The sequence below is a fragment of the Solanum lycopersicum genome, chromosome 6 (genome assembly GCF_036512215.1).
Source record: "Solanum lycopersicum chromosome 6, SLM_r2.1".
NCBI lineage: Eukaryota > Viridiplantae > Streptophyta > Magnoliopsida > Solanales > Solanaceae > Solanum > Solanum lycopersicum.
Window position 1 is genome coordinate 47,767,073 of NC_090805.1, and position 20,354 is coordinate 47,787,426.

General features: G+C 33.0%; 3 protein-coding genes and 1 long non-coding RNA gene across 4 annotated transcripts; 2 read left to right on the forward strand and 2 right to left on the reverse strand.

Moving 5' to 3' along the window:
- Nucleotides 1–1,100: 1,100 nt before the first annotated feature.
- Nucleotides 1,101–6,813, reverse strand: LOC101247927 (biotin synthase, mitochondrial). The gene is made up of 6 exons (XM_004241346.5): nucleotides 6,091–6,813; nucleotides 4,803–4,982; nucleotides 4,322–4,428; nucleotides 2,885–3,090; nucleotides 2,151–2,290; nucleotides 1,101–1,520 (listed from the first exon to the last, which is right to left on the reverse strand). The coding sequence occupies exons 1-6, from the start codon at nucleotides 6,292–6,294 to the stop codon at nucleotides 1,227–1,229; spliced, it is 1,131 nt and encodes a 376-aa protein (XP_004241394.1). The 5' UTR covers nucleotides 6,295–6,813; the 3' UTR covers nucleotides 1,101–1,226.
- LOC138349004 (uncharacterized) lies at nucleotides 6,324–8,794 on the forward strand. Its single transcript, XR_011221519.1, has 3 exons — nucleotides 6,324–6,465; nucleotides 8,196–8,254; nucleotides 8,386–8,794. It is a non-coding gene; the product is annotated as an uncharacterized lncRNA (long non-coding RNA).
- Nucleotides 8,795–8,960: 166 nt separating this feature from the next.
- Nucleotides 8,961–12,164, forward strand: LOC101267032 (BTB/POZ domain-containing protein At5g17580-like). Its single transcript, XM_019214325.1, has 3 exons — nucleotides 8,961–9,052; nucleotides 10,387–10,447; nucleotides 10,548–12,164. Exons 1-3 carry the CDS (start codon nucleotides 8,961–8,963, stop codon nucleotides 12,162–12,164), a joined length of 1,770 nt encoding a protein of 589 aa, XP_019069870.1.
- Nucleotides 12,165–15,749: 3,585 nt separating this feature from the next.
- On the reverse strand, nucleotides 15,750–17,833 carry LOC101247624 (uncharacterized). Its single transcript, XM_010324167.4, has one exon. The coding sequence runs from the start codon at nucleotides 17,831–17,833 to the stop codon at nucleotides 15,908–15,910; it is 1,926 nt and encodes a 641-aa protein (XP_010322469.1). The 3' UTR covers nucleotides 15,750–15,907.
- Between the last annotated feature and the right edge of the window lie 2,521 nt (nucleotides 17,834–20,354).

The following is a 20,354-nucleotide window of genomic DNA, read 5'->3' on the forward strand; positions in this document are numbered from 1 at the left end:
GAATTCTTTTGGGTTTAAAAGTCAAAATTTTAGTGCTCTCATTGAAATTCGAGACACGTGCACGTTTTATTTATCACGAGAAGCACCTAATTGACGGATTTTTGTTTAGGAGGTTTGAAAAAATAAAAGTATAAACGTGTAAATAAGTCTTTGGAAATGAAAATCTTGAATCCTTCTTGGTTTAAAAATCAAAACTTCAATGCTTTCATTGGAATTCGAACCAGTGACGTACAACATAATTTGGGGGTACTTGCAATTGCACCATCTGTTTCTCTTTGTTGTTGAAGGGATTCAAAATATATATACCTACAGAAATACAAAAAATTTACCTTATAGATACCGTGTAATTTTTACCAAGGAGTTCAAATGAATCCCTGGATACCACGTGGATCCGCCCCTGAGTCTATGGATAGTGCACACTAATTGAGGTGGGTCGGATCATTTAAATAAATGTTTGGATAGGTCAAGTTATGGGTAGTAAATTAGTAATATTATAAATTAGGGATATTAATAAGCATCGTACTAAAGATAAAAACAAAAAAATTGACTAGATTTCGAATTGAGTTTACTTCTATACAGAATTTTTCGATGTAAATTCATATTGTAAAAACAAACATTTATGCAAAGATTATTTGTCAAATGAATCCAATATTAGAGGAATTAATTAAGTAAAAAGTCTTTTAAGAAAGATACTCTCAATGACCTCGTTTAATTTGATATAAAAAAATCAAAATATTTTTCTTAAAAAAATTATGATTTAAATTAAATCTTAATATTCATTTGACGATAAATTTAAGAATAAAAAATAATTTGAAATTAAGTTGGATCCAGAAATACCTTTCTAGAATCTCTGTTTTCCTTTCAATAGTAGGTGGGTGACTATTAAATTCCCAATCACGTGCCACTAATTAAGCAACAATTTTTTCACACCTCTCTACTTATGTATATTGATAAAGTAGTTACAAATGTGTTATTTGAATATGAAGATTATATATTTGTTTCATTTTTCGAATGTCTAATGAGGTAGTGATAAAGTATATGTACAGACAACAAAATTAGCTAAGATAAAAAAAAATTTAAAAGAACAATCATAGACAAAATAAATGAAAACATGGTAGGTACATTAAAAAGCTTAGAATCATGGTAAAATTTCAAGAGGAGAGTCATACATTTAAGTAAAAAGATAGATCTCTGGTTGATCATTACAGAATGAACTAAACTAAAGTCTAAACAGATGCTTCCATCTTTTCGTCTTCAGAATCTTTTTCATCCTCAGAGAAATTTGGAGCTTTAGGAACAAGTCCAAGTAATTTGAACATATTCTGATCAGCATCATAGTCATTATTTGGTGTAGTCAACAACTTCTCACCTGTAAAGATGGAATTGGCACCAGCAAGGAAACAAAGAGCCTGCTCGGGGACAGAAAAACGAACTCTTCCTGCAGAAAGCCTAACCATTGCACCTGGCATTGTTATTCTTGCTGTCGAAATCATCCTAATCATATCCCATATGTCCACTGGCTGGAAGATGAAAAATGAGTTTGAGATTAGCAATGAGATCAGAATAAGTTAAGGTTATTAATCCACTTTTCCCTAGAACTCATTTCAGAGAGCTGTATCCATTGAATCAAGGAAATTTAAGATCTTATCCGTTCAATTAATTTTCAGAAATGCATTGAATTTCGTCAGAGGATGGGATGGGTGTCAATTATTTTGTGGTCTATGAATATCACAGTTTTGTGGAGTTGTTTTAAGCTTTAAGTTGTGATGAACTAGACATTGTGTTTCCAGTCATGATCTGAGGTGGGAGACATCTGCCCCCAGCCATGCGTGCTACTTAACAGAGAAAAGCAATGTTTTATGAAACTACCAATGCTGAAAGGTGAAGCATCAAAGTTCAAACAAAACTATAACTAAATAAGATAAAGTTCCTTAATGTGGTAACTGTTGACACTCTACCAAGGGCTTTTCTACGATGACTCAACGTATTATGTTGGTAGTACAGTATGGTTAGGCTAAGCTGATGGACATTTTTTTATTACTGTTTTGCGGAACTGAGGTGTACAAAGCACAAATCATTATAGAATCAGAAGTTAATGAAAAGCACTGCAACAATATTTAAAGTTTTATTCCTTAATATATGAGGATTACCTTCTGGTCTTCCAATGGTGTACCTTTTACTGCAATAAGTGCATTAATCGGCACACTCTCAGGGTGAGTTGGAAGAGTTGACAGGGTATGCAACAAACCAATTCTATCCTCTTCAGCCTCACCGAGCCCTATTATTCCACCTGATCGAAGAAAATAAGAGGTTAGCAAGATTTTGATGAGGATTGGCACATCATGAAGATTTTTTACTACACAACCTATGTCAAAACAAACACAACTGACTATTTTTCAATCATTCCCTTAACTTCCAATAATAAAATAACAATTAAGAATACCCTACCAACAATTATTAATGATTCGTCTATCTATGAACAGGAAGTCATAAAGAAGAAAAACAGTAAGAAGTTCAAATTGAAAGGTCTGAAAGACCTTTTACTAACAATTTAGAAATTAGAACTCATGTCAAAATACTTGAAGTAGGGTTCACTTTCATGTCCTAAAGAAAATCAGTTTTATGTTCTCATCAAGAGGCTTTAAGGCTGCTCAAAAGATCTTAGCTGCCAATGACATTGCACTTATAATCAAATCGTTTCAACTCACTATATGTGGTGGTATACACCCAATAATGTGATACTTCAGTATTTGCATATACATGAACATGCATGCATCAAATATAGAGTCTAGATTGATGGTTCTACATATTGTTAATTTGTTATTCCAATGAGTCACAAGTGTCAATATATAAACACAACATTATTTTATACTTCAACGAATACCTGAACACACATTAATTCCTGCTTCGCGTACATGCTTAAGAGTTTCCAGCCGCTCATCATAAGTTCTAGTGGTTATAATATTAGGATAGTATTCTCTTGAGGTGTCAAGATTGTGATTGTATGCTGTTAGACCAGCTTTCTTGAGCTCTAAAGCTTGCTGCTTCTCAAGCATTCCCAAGGTGCAGCAAACCTCCATTCCCATGTCCCTTCATATTGAGAATAATTTGCACAACATTAAATAATTGGGCAGAACAAAATCAATGGATGCCTCAGTTGTTGTCATGTCATAGTGAAACATTTTCAACTTGTTTGTGCATTACATGTAAACATGATGGCAATTGATAGTCTATAGTTTTTCTGTTATTTTTTGTTTAACTTCAATAAACAATATTTGGGTATGCGTTATTGCCACAACCCACAAACAAGGACTAAGAAGAAAATGTGGTGTTTTTGATTAGAAGTTGCACAATCACAGAACTACTCATGAAAGTTTCTTGCGAGGAAGAAAGCTTTTAGAATGGGTAACAGATGGTCTAATGTTTAACCAATTAATTAGTAAACCTAATCCTGCTTGCTTCTGTAGTCATTCTACGAAGCAGAAGAAATGCTTCTCAATTTCAGAGATCATCGTAACTCCAGTTTCCTCACTCTTTAAACTTCAAAGCTACAAGGAAATAACAAAATAGACAACAAGGCCCTGCAATACTGTCCTCAGCATCTAACCAGCCTACAGTTGTCTGATACTTGATATATTCGAATTAGTTTAAACTAACAAAATATCAAGAGGCCTATTGTTTCTAGATTCTTGTCTCTTTTATGAGTTAACTCATATGTTTCTCAAATTAGTGTTCACCTCATGATTGAAGGTAAATAGAGAGAGTTGTTTCTTTTCCTATATAACTTTTGACTCCTAATGCTTAGTCATTAAGTCTTTTGACCATTACTAGGTAAATCAAATTGTGGCAAGGTACTAGCTCCGCTTATTTGTCAAACAGAAACTGAAGGAGATTTCAGAATGCCAGAAACATCTCACAGTTTGAAAATAAGGATGGTATCTGCGAATGGTTGGTATCAGTAGATATTGAAGTTCATGAAACAGGTGTCTTTTACAAGAAAATTTAGCACCATATCCTTCTGTCCTAAACGTAAATCTGTTAGATATTGCCTCCCACAGCTTAGACATTTTAAGATGAACCATGGTAATCTTTACCCAACCCCCACAATAAAAGGCAGAAACAGGCATTTTCCTTTGCCCAACACATTCTAGTGGTTCATAACACCATATACAGCAATCGATTGGCTTTAAAAATTCTATACTGCTTGTATACATGAGGTTCCCATAACCAATAAAATAAACATAATCAGAAAAAGAAAACAAAAAGATCAGAAGAGATCATCCAAGGCACTGGAATGAAAAATATAACTATAGCTCATTACCTTATTTCCTTCACATACTCGACGATCTGGTTCATATTGGTTTTCCTTCCTATTGTATCCCTCCATGCAGCACCCATACAAAAACGAGTGCTACCTCCCTCTTTTGCCTGTCAATGCATAAAGTAGCTAAAAGTGCATTACAAACAAGATTGAACCTCATTGTATGTTATGTATAATAGTCAAATGAAATCTAATTAACTGGGATAATTCACCGTTACAGCATTTATCTGTCATGTTTATACATCTACAGGTTGGCCTAGATCACATTACATCCTTGGCCACCATGGTAAAAGGGGAAGAATCCAGGTAACTCTAAGGTCTTGAGAACACATAACTCACTTGGGATGTGTAGCATTTGATTAAACGGAACCTATTGGGAAGAACTCATGTCACCCTAGTTTCAGTCAAGGGTTAAAGAATATCTACTTTGCTTAGGTGAAATATTTCACAAAATCAGACAAGAGAAACAGAAAGAGAGCACCTTTCTTGCTGCTTCCAAGACTGCATCCTTATTCATAAGTTTCTGTGCTTTCAGTCCTGTGTTGTACCTAGACGATTGAGGACAATACGAACAATCTTCACTGCATCCCCCTGTCTTAATAGACAGCAAAGTGCACTGCTGTACTTCTCTAAAGTTATGAGAATGTCTATGTACTTGAGCCTGTAAAATAATATTTTTTTTCATGAAAATGAAAAAGTATCATAACCAGAAATTAGAGAGCCTCACTAAACTAACAGAAAACAATTAAGGTGCAAGCTCCAAAGTAATTAGAAACAGAAATTAAAAGAAACACATTCTTCAGTTGTTTTTTTGGCATGAATCATAAAAATTTCAGGTCAGTGGGATAGCATTTAGCATTTTGAGTTAAAGGTTGATAATGTGTTGATTGAAGTATTCATATGTTGTAAGAATTGAGATATTTGTAAATCAATTATATCTGATACAATGGGAGAATGTTACCCTCAAAAACATTTTTTCAAGGAAGATGTCTTCCACCACAATTAGGAAAATATTTCCTCACTCTTATGGGTGAAAAACACTCTCTTAACAAATTTCTCAACTGATCTAATTTCATTTGTCTCAATCAACACCTAGGCATTGTTAAAACCGTTTAATACTCCCTCCGTCCATCTTTACTTGTCCACTATACTGTTTTGGGATGTCCAACAATTATAAAATCAACGAATAATTTACCATTTCGTGTCTATTTTAACCTTGCTTTTAAATAGCATTCATTTATCAGTGTTTACATGACTTAAATTTAATAGCTACTACTTTTTAATCCCTGTGCCAAGTCAAAAGTGCACAACAATTGGACAGAGAAGAGTACCTAACAACAACAACAAACCTATCCTACACTTTGTACAATTATCATGTTGTCACCTACTTCTACATCCCACCAAACACTGAAAATGATCCACAAAAATATTTCCATCTAAGATGTTTGTAAAGAAAAATGATGAAAGACATTTCTTTCTTTCAGTACTCAAGGTAATCCAAAATGTTTGTTCCATCAATATTTCTGCCATACAAAAAATCAACTGCACATAAGCACAGTAACAGAAAATCAAACCAAAAACACCCTTGCTAAACCTCAGAACAAAACCCCCCATAGATTTAAAAAAATACTATTTTTGTGATTGATGTATAGTAAAGCCAATTAACTATAGACAAAGCTTCACAAAATAGAACCAATGCAGTGACCCAAATGATTCAAAATCAAACATAATTAAATTAAAAACAAAAGGAGAGAGAAGAGAATACGGACGCCATGAAAGAGGAGATCGAGGAGTGGTGAATCGTAAATAGACTTGATTTCATCTCTAGTCCAGTTATTTCTGGGTCCTTCCTTTATACATCGTTCCGCTTCTACTGCAGCTGCTGAAGCTGACAATGAGGAATAATTCGGGGCACGCGACTGAAGTAGAACCAACGACGATAATGGCCGCCGAATCGATCGAACCCACATCATCCTTTTCACCTTCTATCTATATATATACACAGAAATGGCCGGATTTGCAGAAGCAGATAGGTGAAGCAAAACAGAGCAGCTTTCAATTGCTATTTGCTTGCCTTTTTTCTCAGTTGCTTTGGAAGTTCCGCTGTGACTAAACTGATTTAAGAGATTATGGTTTGGGTTTAGGTAAGTTTTTTTGAAAACAATATCTATTTTTTCACGAGATAGTGATGAGATTTGTATAGTATATTAAATTGAGATTTCTTGAAAATAACTTATATTTTTATGGAATAGTAATAAGATTTGTATGTATTATATTTTTGATTAATGATACTTTTTTCAAAAGAAATTTTAGACTCATAAATTCAAGTTTTTTTTATTTTCTAACTTTCAAAAGAACTTCATATACTAATATTTTAGAAATTTTAGTTAAAATTTTCAAATTCTAAACGAAATCTATATCGACATATTATAAATATATAGCTAAAATCTTCTTCTTCTTCTTTTTTTACTTGAAATAATCTTTGTTAATATAAATAGTGAAAATGATTCTGAAGATCTCTCATCGTGTTTAACCTAATTAATTTGTGTTTTTTTTTTGTGATTTATGATATTAAATTTACTTCACGTAATTTTTATTTATAATATTAAATGTACTTCTAATAATTTATTTATTTTGAGTTCGGAATTAAAAGGGTAAAGTTTTATCGCAAAGGGGCCATGTGGCTTTGCCACTTAAGTTTCTTTCAAAAATTTGTTGCCTCTTTTGGCAGTTTTTGCAACTAAGTTTTGCTTTTTCTATTGAGTTGGGAACCAAAATAAGCCACAAAAATATAAAAGTAATCAAAATAAGCCATTATTTTAGTAAGTAACTAAAATAAGTTTAGTGGAAGAAAAAGTTTCACTATATCCAATAATTTAAACGTTTTTCGTTAGTTTCATAACGTTTATTTTTAATATATAACAGAACTTTTTCTTACACTTTATAAAGTGAAGTTTTTTCTTCCACTTTATAAAGTGGAACTTTTTATTCCACTTTATAAATTGCAACTTTTTATTACACTTTATAAGAAGAATATTTTTCACTTCTTGGAGAAGTTTTTTCAGTGTTGTCATATAAATTATATTGATTTGATATATCATTAAAACGGAAAAAAATATTTCATTATGTATTTTTATTATTCTATTCTGAAAAATCTATTTAAGGACGTTTATGCATAGTTGATAGCACCTACAACATAAAGTCTTCTATATTTGTTCATTTCAATCTAAAAAAAAAATATCTTCTACACCTAAAGTTAAAGTTTCGATTTATTAGGATGACGAAATTATACATGACGGAAGTACCATTTATTATAATTGTCCTCCCAAACACAATGCTAAATATCCAATAAATGTCCGATATCATAAATTTATTTCATCAATTTATTAAAAAAATGGGTATAAACAGTACGATTATAATTTGATTACAGCCGGAAAATACCCTACTTCATTTTTATCACTAGGACAAGTAAATATTAGAAGTGAATTATATATAATGACGAATCGTTGATCGACTTTTTAAGGGTTCCAAATGACTATATAGATCAAATCAAGTCAACAATACTTGGAATCTATGTTAGGAAGGAGCCTAAGATTAGTCAACAACGTTCTCCTTTATCGGTCGATGTTCATCCCTAATTAGAAAATCATAATAGCATTGATGGATTTCCGATAACTCAATCTACTGATTTTCCTAAAATGACTCATTATCAAAATACTCTTACCGGCTGATATGATTTTGATTTAAACAAAACTATCAATGATAGTTATCGGTAATGCTCAATTATTATATTTCAATTCTTGTTTGATTTTGTCAATTATTTATTAATTTATATCATCTATTATTCTTATTATTCTTATTATATATTTTGTAGCGGTTTACCTCAGCAAGATAAGAATATTGCTCCAAGTTATGGACTAAATAATTATTTTGGTCAGTCCTCACACTTTGAAATAACGGAAAATGTTGGGACATCCTCAAATTTTCATGTCTCGCTTACTTTTGATGCAGATGATTATCGCTATGTCTAACACTTATTTTTTTAAGTGAAATTTTTTATGTAGATGACTATCTTCAAAGTGATTTTTTTTGGAAGCCATGAAAAGAAAAAGGAGAGAACGTGAAGGTGAAGATGAAAAGGTAACTTTTTATAAAGTGAAAGATTTTCTTCCACTTTATAAAGTGGAATAAGAAGTTCCACTTTATAAAGTGGAAGAAAAAGTTCCGTTATATATTAAAAATAAACGTTATGACAGTAACGGAAAACGTTTAGAAAATTAGATATAGTGGAACTTTTTCTTCCACTAAGCTTATTTTAGTTACTTACTAAATAGTGGCTTATTATAGTTACTTTTATATTTTTGTGGCTTATTTTTGTTCCCAACTCTTTTCTATTCCAAATTCTAGATTATTTTGTAACAATTTTTAAAAGTAGAATTTTTGCATATCGTTATTGAAAAATAACTTAATTACGATATATGACTACAGTTTGTTAATTATAATTCGTAGTTATATATTATAAAAACGAGAATAAAAAGTAAGATTGGGAGAAACGTGAGCGAGAGAGGGCATAAAGGTGAATTTTATTTATATGTACATCAGTTAGATAATTGTATATTATACATATGTATTTGTATATATGGCAAGTGAAATTGGGAGAGGGAAGCGACAGGCAAGCGAAATTGGGAGAGGGATGAGAGAGGCGAGCAAGATTAAGAGTGGAGGAGCCAGGTGAGCGAGAGAGTACAAATTAAATAATCTGTGTAATTCGTATTTTGTTTGTATAATTCGCGGGTACGTTTATACAATTCGCGTATTTTTATATAATTGAGTAATATAGAGTCTGGAATTATACAAATATGATAAAATTCAAAGTAACAATTTGATACAAACATAAACATATGAACTTTAAACAATTATACAATATATATTATACAAATTACATCATATAAATTATATTATACAAAATTCGAAAACTAAACATTTATACAAACTTTTAAAAGTTAAATTCAAAAAGATATCTTAGGAAATCATCGTCTTATACAAAAATAAACCATCGTATACAAATACCGATAAAACGAAGAACGGTTAGTTGCGAATTATACAAACTCAAAGTCAGCTCATGTAATTAATGTTTAATATATTCGCGAGTGATAATTATAGCAAACAATATATATACTGAATAATTAAATAATATAAATTTACTTATCCACATAATTTTCCTTTTAAAATCACTCTAAAAAAATTTATTGTACTACTGTTTTACCCTATAATATATTATATATTATATTATATATAATAATCTTGTAAACATTTGTGAGATCAAACATTCGATATAATAATTCTAATTAAGTTAACATTAACAAATATGTTTGTTACAAAAAAATTATTTATAAAAGAAAAAAAATACAACTTATGAAAAAAAAAATTGTGAAAACATTTCCTAAAACTGAGGAGATTTTAGTTGGATTTTTGGAGTGTTTTATCTCATATAAAACTCTAATTTAAAATAACAGAATATCCAAATATTACGATTCAAACGTTTTAATATTGAACCGTTAAACAAAAATAAAAAACATCTCAATTACTTGCCTGCTAGTTCTTTTTAATTCTTCTTTTTCTGATTTCTCCATTTTTTATACAAGAAAAAGAATAATATTTCAAAGATTTTTTCAGGTATAATTTCCTTTTCCACTCTTTTTGTTCACCATTTGACAAATCCAAAATGGTTAAGATTTCATGCACTCGAATTTATATACTCGATCATTATTCATTCATTTTATGCATAAATAATATGATTTTCCAGCAAAGGAGATTTAGATGAACTCATAGCTCCGTAACTCTGCTCTCAAGTACATAAATAAGACGTAAACCAAACGATCCGAGTGCTTATTGCTATACATTTTGCAGGTTGATCAGAGTATTAGCCTAAAAACAACAAAATTATCATAAAATGGTGAAAAGCAAAAGCAAAGAATCTCCATCCAGGTAAAAATTTACATACTAATAAGTTAAACAAACACTTGGCTAAACTTTTTAATCTTGTTTTCTTTTATTCTTCTCAGAAAATTAATGCATACTGATGTTCAGCTTCATGTTTATGGAGTGCCATTCTCTTTAAATAGGGTAAGAATTAATACGATCCTCCATCCTTTCTTCCTTAACCAGAGATCTCGAGTTTAACACGTATCTTTTCCTAAGGTGCTGATTTGTGTGGAACTTGCAGGGACTTTTGGCTGCAAGATCTTCAAAGCTAGCTGCATTGTTGAAAGAGAATGATGAAGATGATATTTCTCATTTGCTAGGAGATATTCCCACTGATTCTGAAACTTTTGAGCTTGTTGCAAGATTCTGTCATGGCTTTGATATAATCTTATCACCTGACAATATCATTAAAGTACTTTGTCTTGCTCATTATCTTGGAATGTCTGAGATTCACAGCACCAACAACCTCACAAAGAAGGCTGGTCTCTATTTTCAAAACAATGTCTTATCTAGCTGGAACAAGACGATTAAAGCTCTCAAATCTGCAGAAATCATTCTTCAACAAGCCGCGGATCTTTCCCTGGTTGATGCATGTGCTGAGTTTATTATCGCCAAGGTACTGCACAATCCAAGTCTTCTAGGAGAGCCGATGAGGAATATAACAACAGCAGATGATGACAGTGAGAACGACGAAAATGTGTATAAGTCAAATGTTAAGAGGAGGCTTTTTGTTCATGACTGGAAATCAGAGGACTTGACACTACTTTCCATTGCCCTCTATGAGCCCATAATTCGTGCAATGGTTCATCGAGAAGTCCCTCTGGAATACGTGGCATCATCTCTGTTTCAGTATCTCAGCAAATGGGTTTTTCTGGACACTAAAAGAGAAGATGACGATCCCTCAACTTACACGAGGAATTCTCAAAGAGAGATCATTGAGGCAGTGGAGAGACTGTTGCCTCAAAAAAGGGGGCTGATCCCCAGTTCTTTACTCTCTAAAATGCTGCAATCCGCAATAATCTTGGATGCTCATACTGAATGCAAAAACGGACTGGAGACTAGAATAGGAAAGCAACTAGATCAGGCAACAGTCAAGGACCTCTTAATACCTGCACAAGGATATGCAAAAGAAGAGCAGTATGACACTGTAAGTGTGAAAAGGATATTGAAGAATTTCTACAGCAATTACGAAAGCACGGAGAAATCTGGCCTAGTCGTGGTAGCAGAACTTGTCGATGACTTTTTGGCTGAGGTTTCTAGTGATATAGATTTGAAGTTGAACACATTTTTATCACTAGCAGAGTTATCACAAGCAGCAACAGCAGGGACTAATAGAAATTCGGATGGCATATATAGAGCAATTGATATATACTTGGACAGGCACAGATATCTCACAGATTGGGAAAGGGAGGAGGTTTGCAGGGTGTTGGATTGCAGCAAAATGTCTCCTGAAGCCTGTGAGCATGCTGCAACGAACGAAAAGCTACCAGTTCGAGTAACGGTGCAGATTCTGTTTTCTGTGCAGCTGAAGTTGAAGGATAATGTGACCAAGAGGATAAAAAGGGGTCCTGATAACCGATTGTTGAAGCTGGAAGAAGACGAGGAAGATGCAAAGGGGACTAGCAACAGTGAAGAGGAAATGATGAAAGCAGAGATGGAAATGATGGGAAACAAGGTGCTTGAGCTGGAGAAAGAATGTCATATGATGAGAAGGGAAATTCAGAGAGGTAGTTCCCAGCACAAGATTCAAAAGGAAAAAACAAGCATGTGGAAAGAAATGAAGAGGAAGATTGGTTGTATGACAAGTTCACATGAAACTAATTGCCATGTGAAGAAGAAAAAAGTCCATCCAAGATAGAAGATATCTTTTCTCTTTTAATCAAGATAGAAATTTGTGCTTTCATGTTTACATTTTGTACTTACTGAATAATTGAGTTCACATTTGCATTTTCTTGGAAAATTAAGAGTAGTTTTGATGATCTAAACGCCCTCAGTCCAACCGACTTCATTCAAAATAACAGAAGAGGTTGGTAGGACTGTTATTTCGTAGTTTCTCCCCAAAAAAACAAAAAAAAAGAAAGACCTACATGGGCATTTGCAATTCTAGGTGTCTAACTTGGTGCAAACACTTACATAGACTTCGGTATGGTACAAGAATGGAACAGAACATGGAAGGCCTAAAACATATTTTATAGCACAAGCGAAAGCAACTTGTCCATTGCAACAAAGCCAAAATGACAGTATACAAATAGTTATCTTCACATGTGATGCATTCTGATAATACAACCAACTAGTTCATTGCAACAAAGCCAACATAAGTGTGTCACAAAGACCTGCTTTCCAGCAAACACTTCCAAAACAAACAATTTTGGAGTCCTAAGCAGCTGGAATAAAGATGGAAATGCATCCGATAAGGAGAAGAGATAGAAATTTGTCCCAACATGTATTTGGTGGACAATTTGGAAAGAGTTAAATAACAGGAGTTTTGAGGGAAGAATAGCTTATAGAAGATCAAAATGAATTGCTTAGCTCTTTTCTATTTTTGGTTCAACAGTTTAGATTAAGACTAAGACTGTTTTACTTTGTAAGTTATAATATGTTTGAAGGGGAACTGCACTTCTGTTGTAGTATACCTGTGGTTATATAGACTAAAGTTACCAATATCAAAAAAAAAATAATTATAATATGCAGAAGGCCACTTTATCATTGTAGTAGGATTTAGGAAAGATTTCAAAGTCTAGTCACAGCCATCAAAATGCTCCTAATTCATTAGTAAATCAGCCAGAATAGAAACTTTCATGCAAATTATTTTAAAATTTTGTGATGCCTAAAAAGGTAGTACTTGTTTGCTTCTGCACCTGCAAAATTTCACGACATCCTATAATGGACAAGCAGCAATTCCCCCTAGTATAAAACATTAAATCACTAGAACTGGAAAGCAAAACTTTTCAAAATATTATGACGGTCATAAGGACCCAAGGATTTGGTTTACCTGTTGATCAAACAAAAGAATTAAATCTCAGCTGAAGGGAAAAAAGCTATGTGATTTTCTTTTTTTGGTGAAGTAAGTAAATTGAATTAGAAAGACATGCAAGATTACATAGAGAAAGAAACTAATAGCCTCAGAGCTTTGCTACATGAAGCTATAGCAATAAGCAAAAACCTGTTGAAACAGTCAGAATGCTACCTTGGAACTCTTCTAAGTAAGAGTCAAGAAGCTATGTGATTTTTTCACATCTATCTAATTTTTGGTGAGCACAATTATTCAATACTAATATATGTGCAATATCCGGTGGAGTTGAGATCCTCGCAAAGTTGGCCTAGCTACGACAATTGTTTTCCCAAAAGAAGAAGAAAAAGTTATGATGTTCATGCGACAAATATGTAGTTCCTCAACATTCTCAAACGCTGCTATGCTTAATTACCAAATATCTCACTGTGAACTAATGGTAGTAACAGGTAATAGATGATACTGTCTGCAAATAGATAGCCTTCCTGAACAGGCCTAATCTAGAAGGTGTCTATAATTCAAGACTTCAAGTTAAAATCCTAACGCCCACTGTTACTTAAATTACATTAGGTAGTCAATGCCTCTCCTATGAGTTCGCAAATTAAATGAAAGAAAATATAGAGGTGATCAAACACCTTGAACAATAAGAATTACCATTAAAAACGATGATAATGGTCAAATGACGATAATGTTAACAATATTTTTTTGGAAAAGCAAAGTATCGAGATACTTACTATGAGCTAAAATCATATTGGCTTTCAACCTATGCAAAAGATATAAACCTCTGATAATAACTAAAATAGCATATGATTTCCCTTGATAAAGAACAGGAACCACCTTACCAGCTTTTAGGATGAGTTTTCCAGCCAGGAGGAAGCAGCTTCATGTTTTTCCAGGATTTTGAGACTATCTTAGCTAGATTTCTACAGAGAAGATAATTACCCTTGATAAAGAACAGGAACCACCTTACCAGCTTTTAGAATGAGTTCTCCAGCCATGAGGAAGCAGCTTCATGTTGTTCCAGGAGTTTGAGACTATCTTAGCTAGATTTCAACAGAGAAGCTAATACTGGAAGAGAAGAAAAAATTATCCTGCTCCTCAGTAAACAGCAACTTTATGTACAAGATAGTTAGTATATGTTATCCAAACCCTGGAATGGGCTTCAGCAGTGAATGATGTCAGGATATCGCTTCAGGTCATATCATTTGGTGCGTCAGAATACAAAAGTACTGCAAAGTTATCCAAGGTACACCAAGCTGCAAAATTGTTTAAAATGATCCCAAAAAATGATAGTATTCCCACAGCAACTGTGAGTGCATTTCTACTACTTCCATGGTATGAGACTGAGAGTGTAAACCTCAGAAAGAAGTTACAAAGAAAGAAGGTTGTGAATGAAGGTTCACACGATGGATGTTGTATGCAATGACAGCCTTACTCAGAAGCTGGCAACCCTTTTGTTATACAAGTTAAAAGCTGGTATTTTTTCTCCAATTCAAAGCTTATGGCTTCATAATTAATGTCGAAAACCTAAGATTCCAGTGGTTTGAGCTTAGGATTTCCATGTTGGAGGTCTCAAGTTTGAAACCCCTTGCCAGCGAAAGCAAGGGGTTTGCCTTCTGGGTCAAGCTCGTTGCACCAGGCTTGCCTAGAGCGGGTTACCTCTCCTATGTGGTTTGCGAGCTATTGCGTAGGAGTGGAGTTTTACCCTGTGCACACCCAAAAGGGTAGCGGCTGCGGGTTTCCCTTGTCGTCAAAAAAAACCCCCTAAGATTCCAGAAGTTTTTCTATCCCGGAAACAGAAAAGATTAGACAAGTTTGACACACCATTCAATTAATTGTGGAAAACACTGAAGGGACAAATTTCTCTTAGCTGGCAGGATTATTGCAATCAGAGCCAGGTGTGGGATGTCTTCCATACAGTTATGTCCTACTGTTTATGAATGCTTTTTCTATCAGAATTTTAGGTTTATTTGTTTTTTTTTTTAATTTTATAAATCCATTAGACTTCAATCAATTATTTTTTTCCATTGTTTCATCCTTCCACCTCGGTTCTTGTTTGAGTCCTCATTCAGCCCCCTTCGTATTTGAACAATGACAGCAGAGATCCTAGCTTAGTTCATAAAGTGCCCACCAAACTTAACATTACAGCCTTGTGCAATTATTTATATCCTAAGTACCCTTCAACAGAGATTTTAAAATCTTTTAATTGGATACAAAAGAATTACTTGTTAAGAAAATAAACTTGATTGAGTAATTAGATAGGCAGCAAATGGAATTTAAAACAAGAAAAAAGAAACCAACAAGTAACATCAACTAATGATGTCAAATCTCAGGAACTCATATTTGCAGTAACTTGTATCTAATATGAGTTCTGAAATTTGACATCATTAGTTGATAGATTTATGAAAAGACGATAATCAACATGTTGAAAAATCATCCAAACTCCAATCACATTTTATTGGAACTTCTTGCCATGCTACAGACAAATCCCAGGTATCAGAAATTGCACAACCTCTTTGCTAAAATCTATTTGAATGAAAAAGTTAGAGCTCAACTATTGACTCATGTACTTGAGAAAGGAACTGAACACTTTATGAGATACTTATCTTCTTAAATCTGTACACAAGAGACTCTATTGACTTTTGTATCCTGGAATTTTCTGTTTGTTTCACTGCCAGGGAAGCTTGATGCAAACTTTGGATTCCACGACCCAAACTGGCGATTGAAGGAGCTGCTGGAAGAGATTCAGCAGCACATTCTATTCCATCTCCATACACAAGCAAGCTCGCACAAGTAACTACACTGCATCCAAAGGTGGCCCATGGCAGAAAGCCAACGGGTCGTACTCGGTGTTTCCTCATGATTTCGTAGAATGCCGTTCTCATGGCTGAGATGCTAGTTTTCTCTGCAGAGGCTATAACGCCATGCGCCATGGCACGGATTTTCTCTGCAGAAGCAGTTGCCTTAAGGACAGATGATTTGACACCAGAACTTGCCATTGCAGGGCCTGCTACGTTTGACTTTCCAAATGCAAGAGCAAGGGCCTTTTGGGTTTGAGTAATCATGATTTTTAGAGAAGCGGGGACTTTGAAGGTGACAACCTTCAATATTGTAGATGCAGGAACAACTTTAGAAAATGAAGAAGCTCCCAGAACTGCAGTTGCACCAGCCCCAACAGCTACCACTGGCTTAACAGCTAGTAACCCTTTTTTGTCACTTTGGCTTGAATTGTCCCCATCGTTTTCAGAGTCAGTGACCAGCTGATCAACAATTTCCTTAACTTCCTCAGGTACATTAACACTCCAGTGCTTCCTTAGTCCAGCTAAGCCACTGGCATCTACTACTGCAACTATTGATTTGAACTTCTCGGTCTGGCTTCGGAGGGCCTGTGCAAGAAGGGCGTGGGACTTGTCCTCAATACAAAGCTCAGAAAATTCAGTTGTATGACTCCCCATTTTGCTAAGTGGGAGCCGACCAGCATTGTTCAAAGCTATTCTTAACCCTTCAACTGCAATCTTGAAGACATAAACCTCAGAAAGAACATCTGTATTAACAGCATCTCCGTTACGAACATCATGAAACATCTTTTGAGCACAAGCTAGAGCTCTTCCTATAGAGGGAATATCAACAAAAATATTATGTAGATCCAGAAGCAAAGGATAAACTGTCTGTGCAAACTGTGGTACTTGATAATTCAACTGTTGTTGAATATCCTCAGATCCAATCTTTTGTAAGGAACTTGAATTGACCAAATATGATGACAAAAGCCTCACCATCTGAGACTGAACATCATTTGTAATACGAAATCCTCTAGAATTTTCTGACACCATTAACCCTGTCCTTAGAGGAACCAAACTATTACTAGCCTCTAAGCCAAACACTCCAAACCTATTCTCATACCCGTCCTCCAAACCAAACACTCCAAACTTATTCTCGAACCCCTCATCCCCCACATCAGAAGGCTCACCAGACAAACTGCATTGAACAAACGGTGACTCAAGCAACAAGAAAGCCGAACCAACCTCTTCAGCTGCTTTCTTGGCAGCAGGGAAATGCCCATCAAACCCAACCCCAAATATCTCTCTCAAAACAACTCGCCCCGCCATATTCTCATACTTCTCCTTACTAGTTTTATGCACAAAACACCTCTTCAAAACCTCAATCGACGAAGTTGGTACCGACTCCTCCTCCTCCTCTAAATCACCACCATCACTCAACCCAATTCCCTCATTTTCATGACCATCTCCAGAATTACCCACTTGGACAACTACAGCCTCAGGCTTAACTTCCCTAATCAAACACTCCGCATCTAGAGCAGATCGCTCAGATAAATTCTGCACACACAATACGTATATAACAGCCTTGGATTCAGGTTCTTGAATTGCATAAACGAACTGTTTGGTAGTTTCGGGTATTCCTAATTTCCTCACAAACCCATCTGAAATTCTCAAATCAGTGGGGTTTAATACAGAAAAAGGCCACAGATTTTGCAAATAGCTAAAACCCCGCATGACCATTAACAGCTAATGCATCAAGAATCGATTAAACCCACAATTAACATCAAGAAAACTAAACTCTAATGGACTTAATACTGATGATTATGGAAGAAAACAGAGAAATTGAACAAGGGTACCTGATTGGCGTTGATGAACAAAGTACCAGTTTTTTTGTTTTTTTTTTTTTGGTGTGTGTGTTGAAAGTATCTAATTATTATTAAATAAAGAAATAAAATCCTGGAGAATTTTATGTTGGTCTATTTTATTTTTTAATTAAATAACAATAATAATTTAATTTAACTTTTAAGCTTAGTGAATAACATATTTTAAGGGAATTCTAATGAAATGCGATTAATTTAATAATAAAGATCATTTACGTCTGAATTTAGAGTACTTATTAATTATTAGATCAAACTTTCGAAAAAAATTGGTCATGTGTTGGTGATTATTTTAATTTTTTGATCAAATAATAATTAAATCAAATTATGCTAATAATTATTAAATAAAATTTTAAGTTTTATTTACAAACCAAATATATAAGATTTAACAAAAAGATATGTATGACTTTAAAATATTCGAATTTCAATCTCTTACTAATAATTCAGATTTCTATTTAAAAATTTCATTTAACATGAAAAATAACATGATCAACAATCCATTTTAATATTTATTCATTTCTCATATTAAATATTGGAGAAAAAGGAAATGTTTTCTTTAAAAAGTTAAAATATGAAAATAATACGAATATAATTTTGACATATTTTGAAATAACTGATTTATTTTGCTCATCAATTTTTTCATCCTCCCAAAACTCTACCTTCCTCTCCCATTATTCCCATATATTAACCAAAATTAATTTTTTTTAGAGATTTATAAGATATATTCAGAATTAAAACGATTTATTTATCATAACTTAAGTAATATTAATTTGCATTTTAAATAAAAAAATTTTTACAATGTGTGACATTTTTAATTTCTTAAACTATTGATATAGTATAAATTTTAATTTTAATCTTTATAATAAATAATTAAGTATATTCAATATTTAAGTAACTGAAATGTGCAATTTTTGTTTCGTCTGCATTTGAATATTAACAAATTTACCATATATATATCAAACATTACAAAACAGAATAAATATAACATTCTTTATCTAAAACAACTAGAATACACAATTTAATTAATTAAAAATTAAACGCACTTCATATGACATTAGAAAAAATAAATTATGAATTTAATAATTGTCGAAAAATGAAAAGTACCAAGTATTATCTTAATTCTTTGAGTTGTTAAATATCATAATAGTGAGCTTTAAAGAAAAGTTCTCTACAAAAATAAAATTAAAAAAACAGTGCATCACAGGCATGAAAGTGGACTTTTCCCCCACAAATATAACTTTAATCAACAAGATTTAGACCTTTCCACTAAATTGCATCAAACTTTGATTATCATTAGTATTGAAGATGTATTCGCCATTTGATATTCACATTAAAATTTTATTAAATTTGAATTTGTGTTAAAATTTTTATTTTGAAAAAGGGGGGGGGGGGGGGGATTATGCATTTAATGTTTAGTACTATTATATTAGAGCGTGATTAAATACAAATGCACGCCAAAAATAAGAGATTCAGTATTGACTAATAAATTCTATCAAATTTTATATATTAAGCAAATGGTATTTAGTCCTTTCGATTTCAAATTTATCTCTCTTTTGTCATTATTTTCACAAACTCTACTTCCTATCTTTATATAATTTTAAAAGGAACTTTCACTTATAATCACTTAAAAATAACTAAATTTCTCTCTATAATTATAGTTTGATAATTACAATTCGTAGCTACATGTTACAGAGAGGCAAGCGAGAGAGGGCAAAGAGTGGGAGAGAGGCGAATTGCATCTGTATATTGGTTAGATAGTTATATATATTATACATATGCATTTGTATATATGGTAAGCGGGATGGGTGAGGGAGGAGAGAGGCGAGCGAGTGAGGGCAAAGAATGGGAGAGAGGTGAATTGTATACGTATATCGAGTTAGATAATTGTATTTTATATGTATCTACTTGTATATATGGCAAACGATATTGGGAGAGAGGAGAGAGGCGAGCGAGATTTGGGAGAGGGAGGAGAGAGATGAGCAAGAGAGGGCAAAGAGCGAGAGATAGGTGAATTGTATATGTATATCGAGTTAGATAATTGTATTTTATACATATGTATTTGTATATTCTAGTGAATTATTCATATAAAAACGTAACTAATTATACAAACTCGAAGTCAGCCCACATAATTAATATATAATATTAATCGTGAGCGATAATTATAATAAACTATAACTGTGATGAATGAGTAGTATAAATTTGCTTAACCACATAATTTTCTTTAATTTTAACCCTTCAATTTCATTATTAATATATCATTTAACACAAAAAATATTCAAATACATTATGTTATCAAGTTAAATAAATTTATAATTATTTTTTAAAATTAAATATTAAAAAAAAAGTTATTAAAACCTTAACCTAAACTCTTTTTTTTTAATTTT

Bases quoted from the DNA above. Each gene is read 5' to 3' on its own strand.
- LOC101267032 (XM_019214325.1), top strand. From the start codon at position 8,961: ATGGCAAGTGAAATTGGGAGAGGGAAGCGACAGGCAAGCGAAATTGGG. The intron at 9,053-10,386 runs GTGAGCGAGAGA...TATTCTTCTCAG, and splicing joins ATTAAGAGTGGAGGAGCCAG to AAAATTAATGCATACTGATG. The intron at 10,448-10,547 runs GTAAGAATTAAT...TGGAACTTGCAG, and splicing joins TGCCATTCTCTTTAAATAGG to GGACTTTTGGCTGCAAGATC.
- LOC101247927 (XM_004241346.5), bottom strand. From the start codon at position 6,294: ATGATGTGGGTTCGATCGATTCGGCGGCCATTATCGTCGTTGGTTCTA. The intron at 4,429-4,802 runs GTGCTCTCTTTC...ATGCATTGACAG, and splicing joins TCTTGGAAGCAGCAAGAAAG to GCAAAAGAGGGAGGTAGCAC. The intron at 1,521-2,150 runs GTAATCCTCATA...TTCATCTTCCAG, and splicing joins CACCATTGGAAGACCAGAAG to CCAGTGGACATATGGGATAT.
- LOC101247624 (XM_010324167.4), bottom strand. From the start codon at position 17,833: ATGGTCATGCGGGGTTTTAGCTATTTGCAAAATCTGTGGCCTTTTTCT.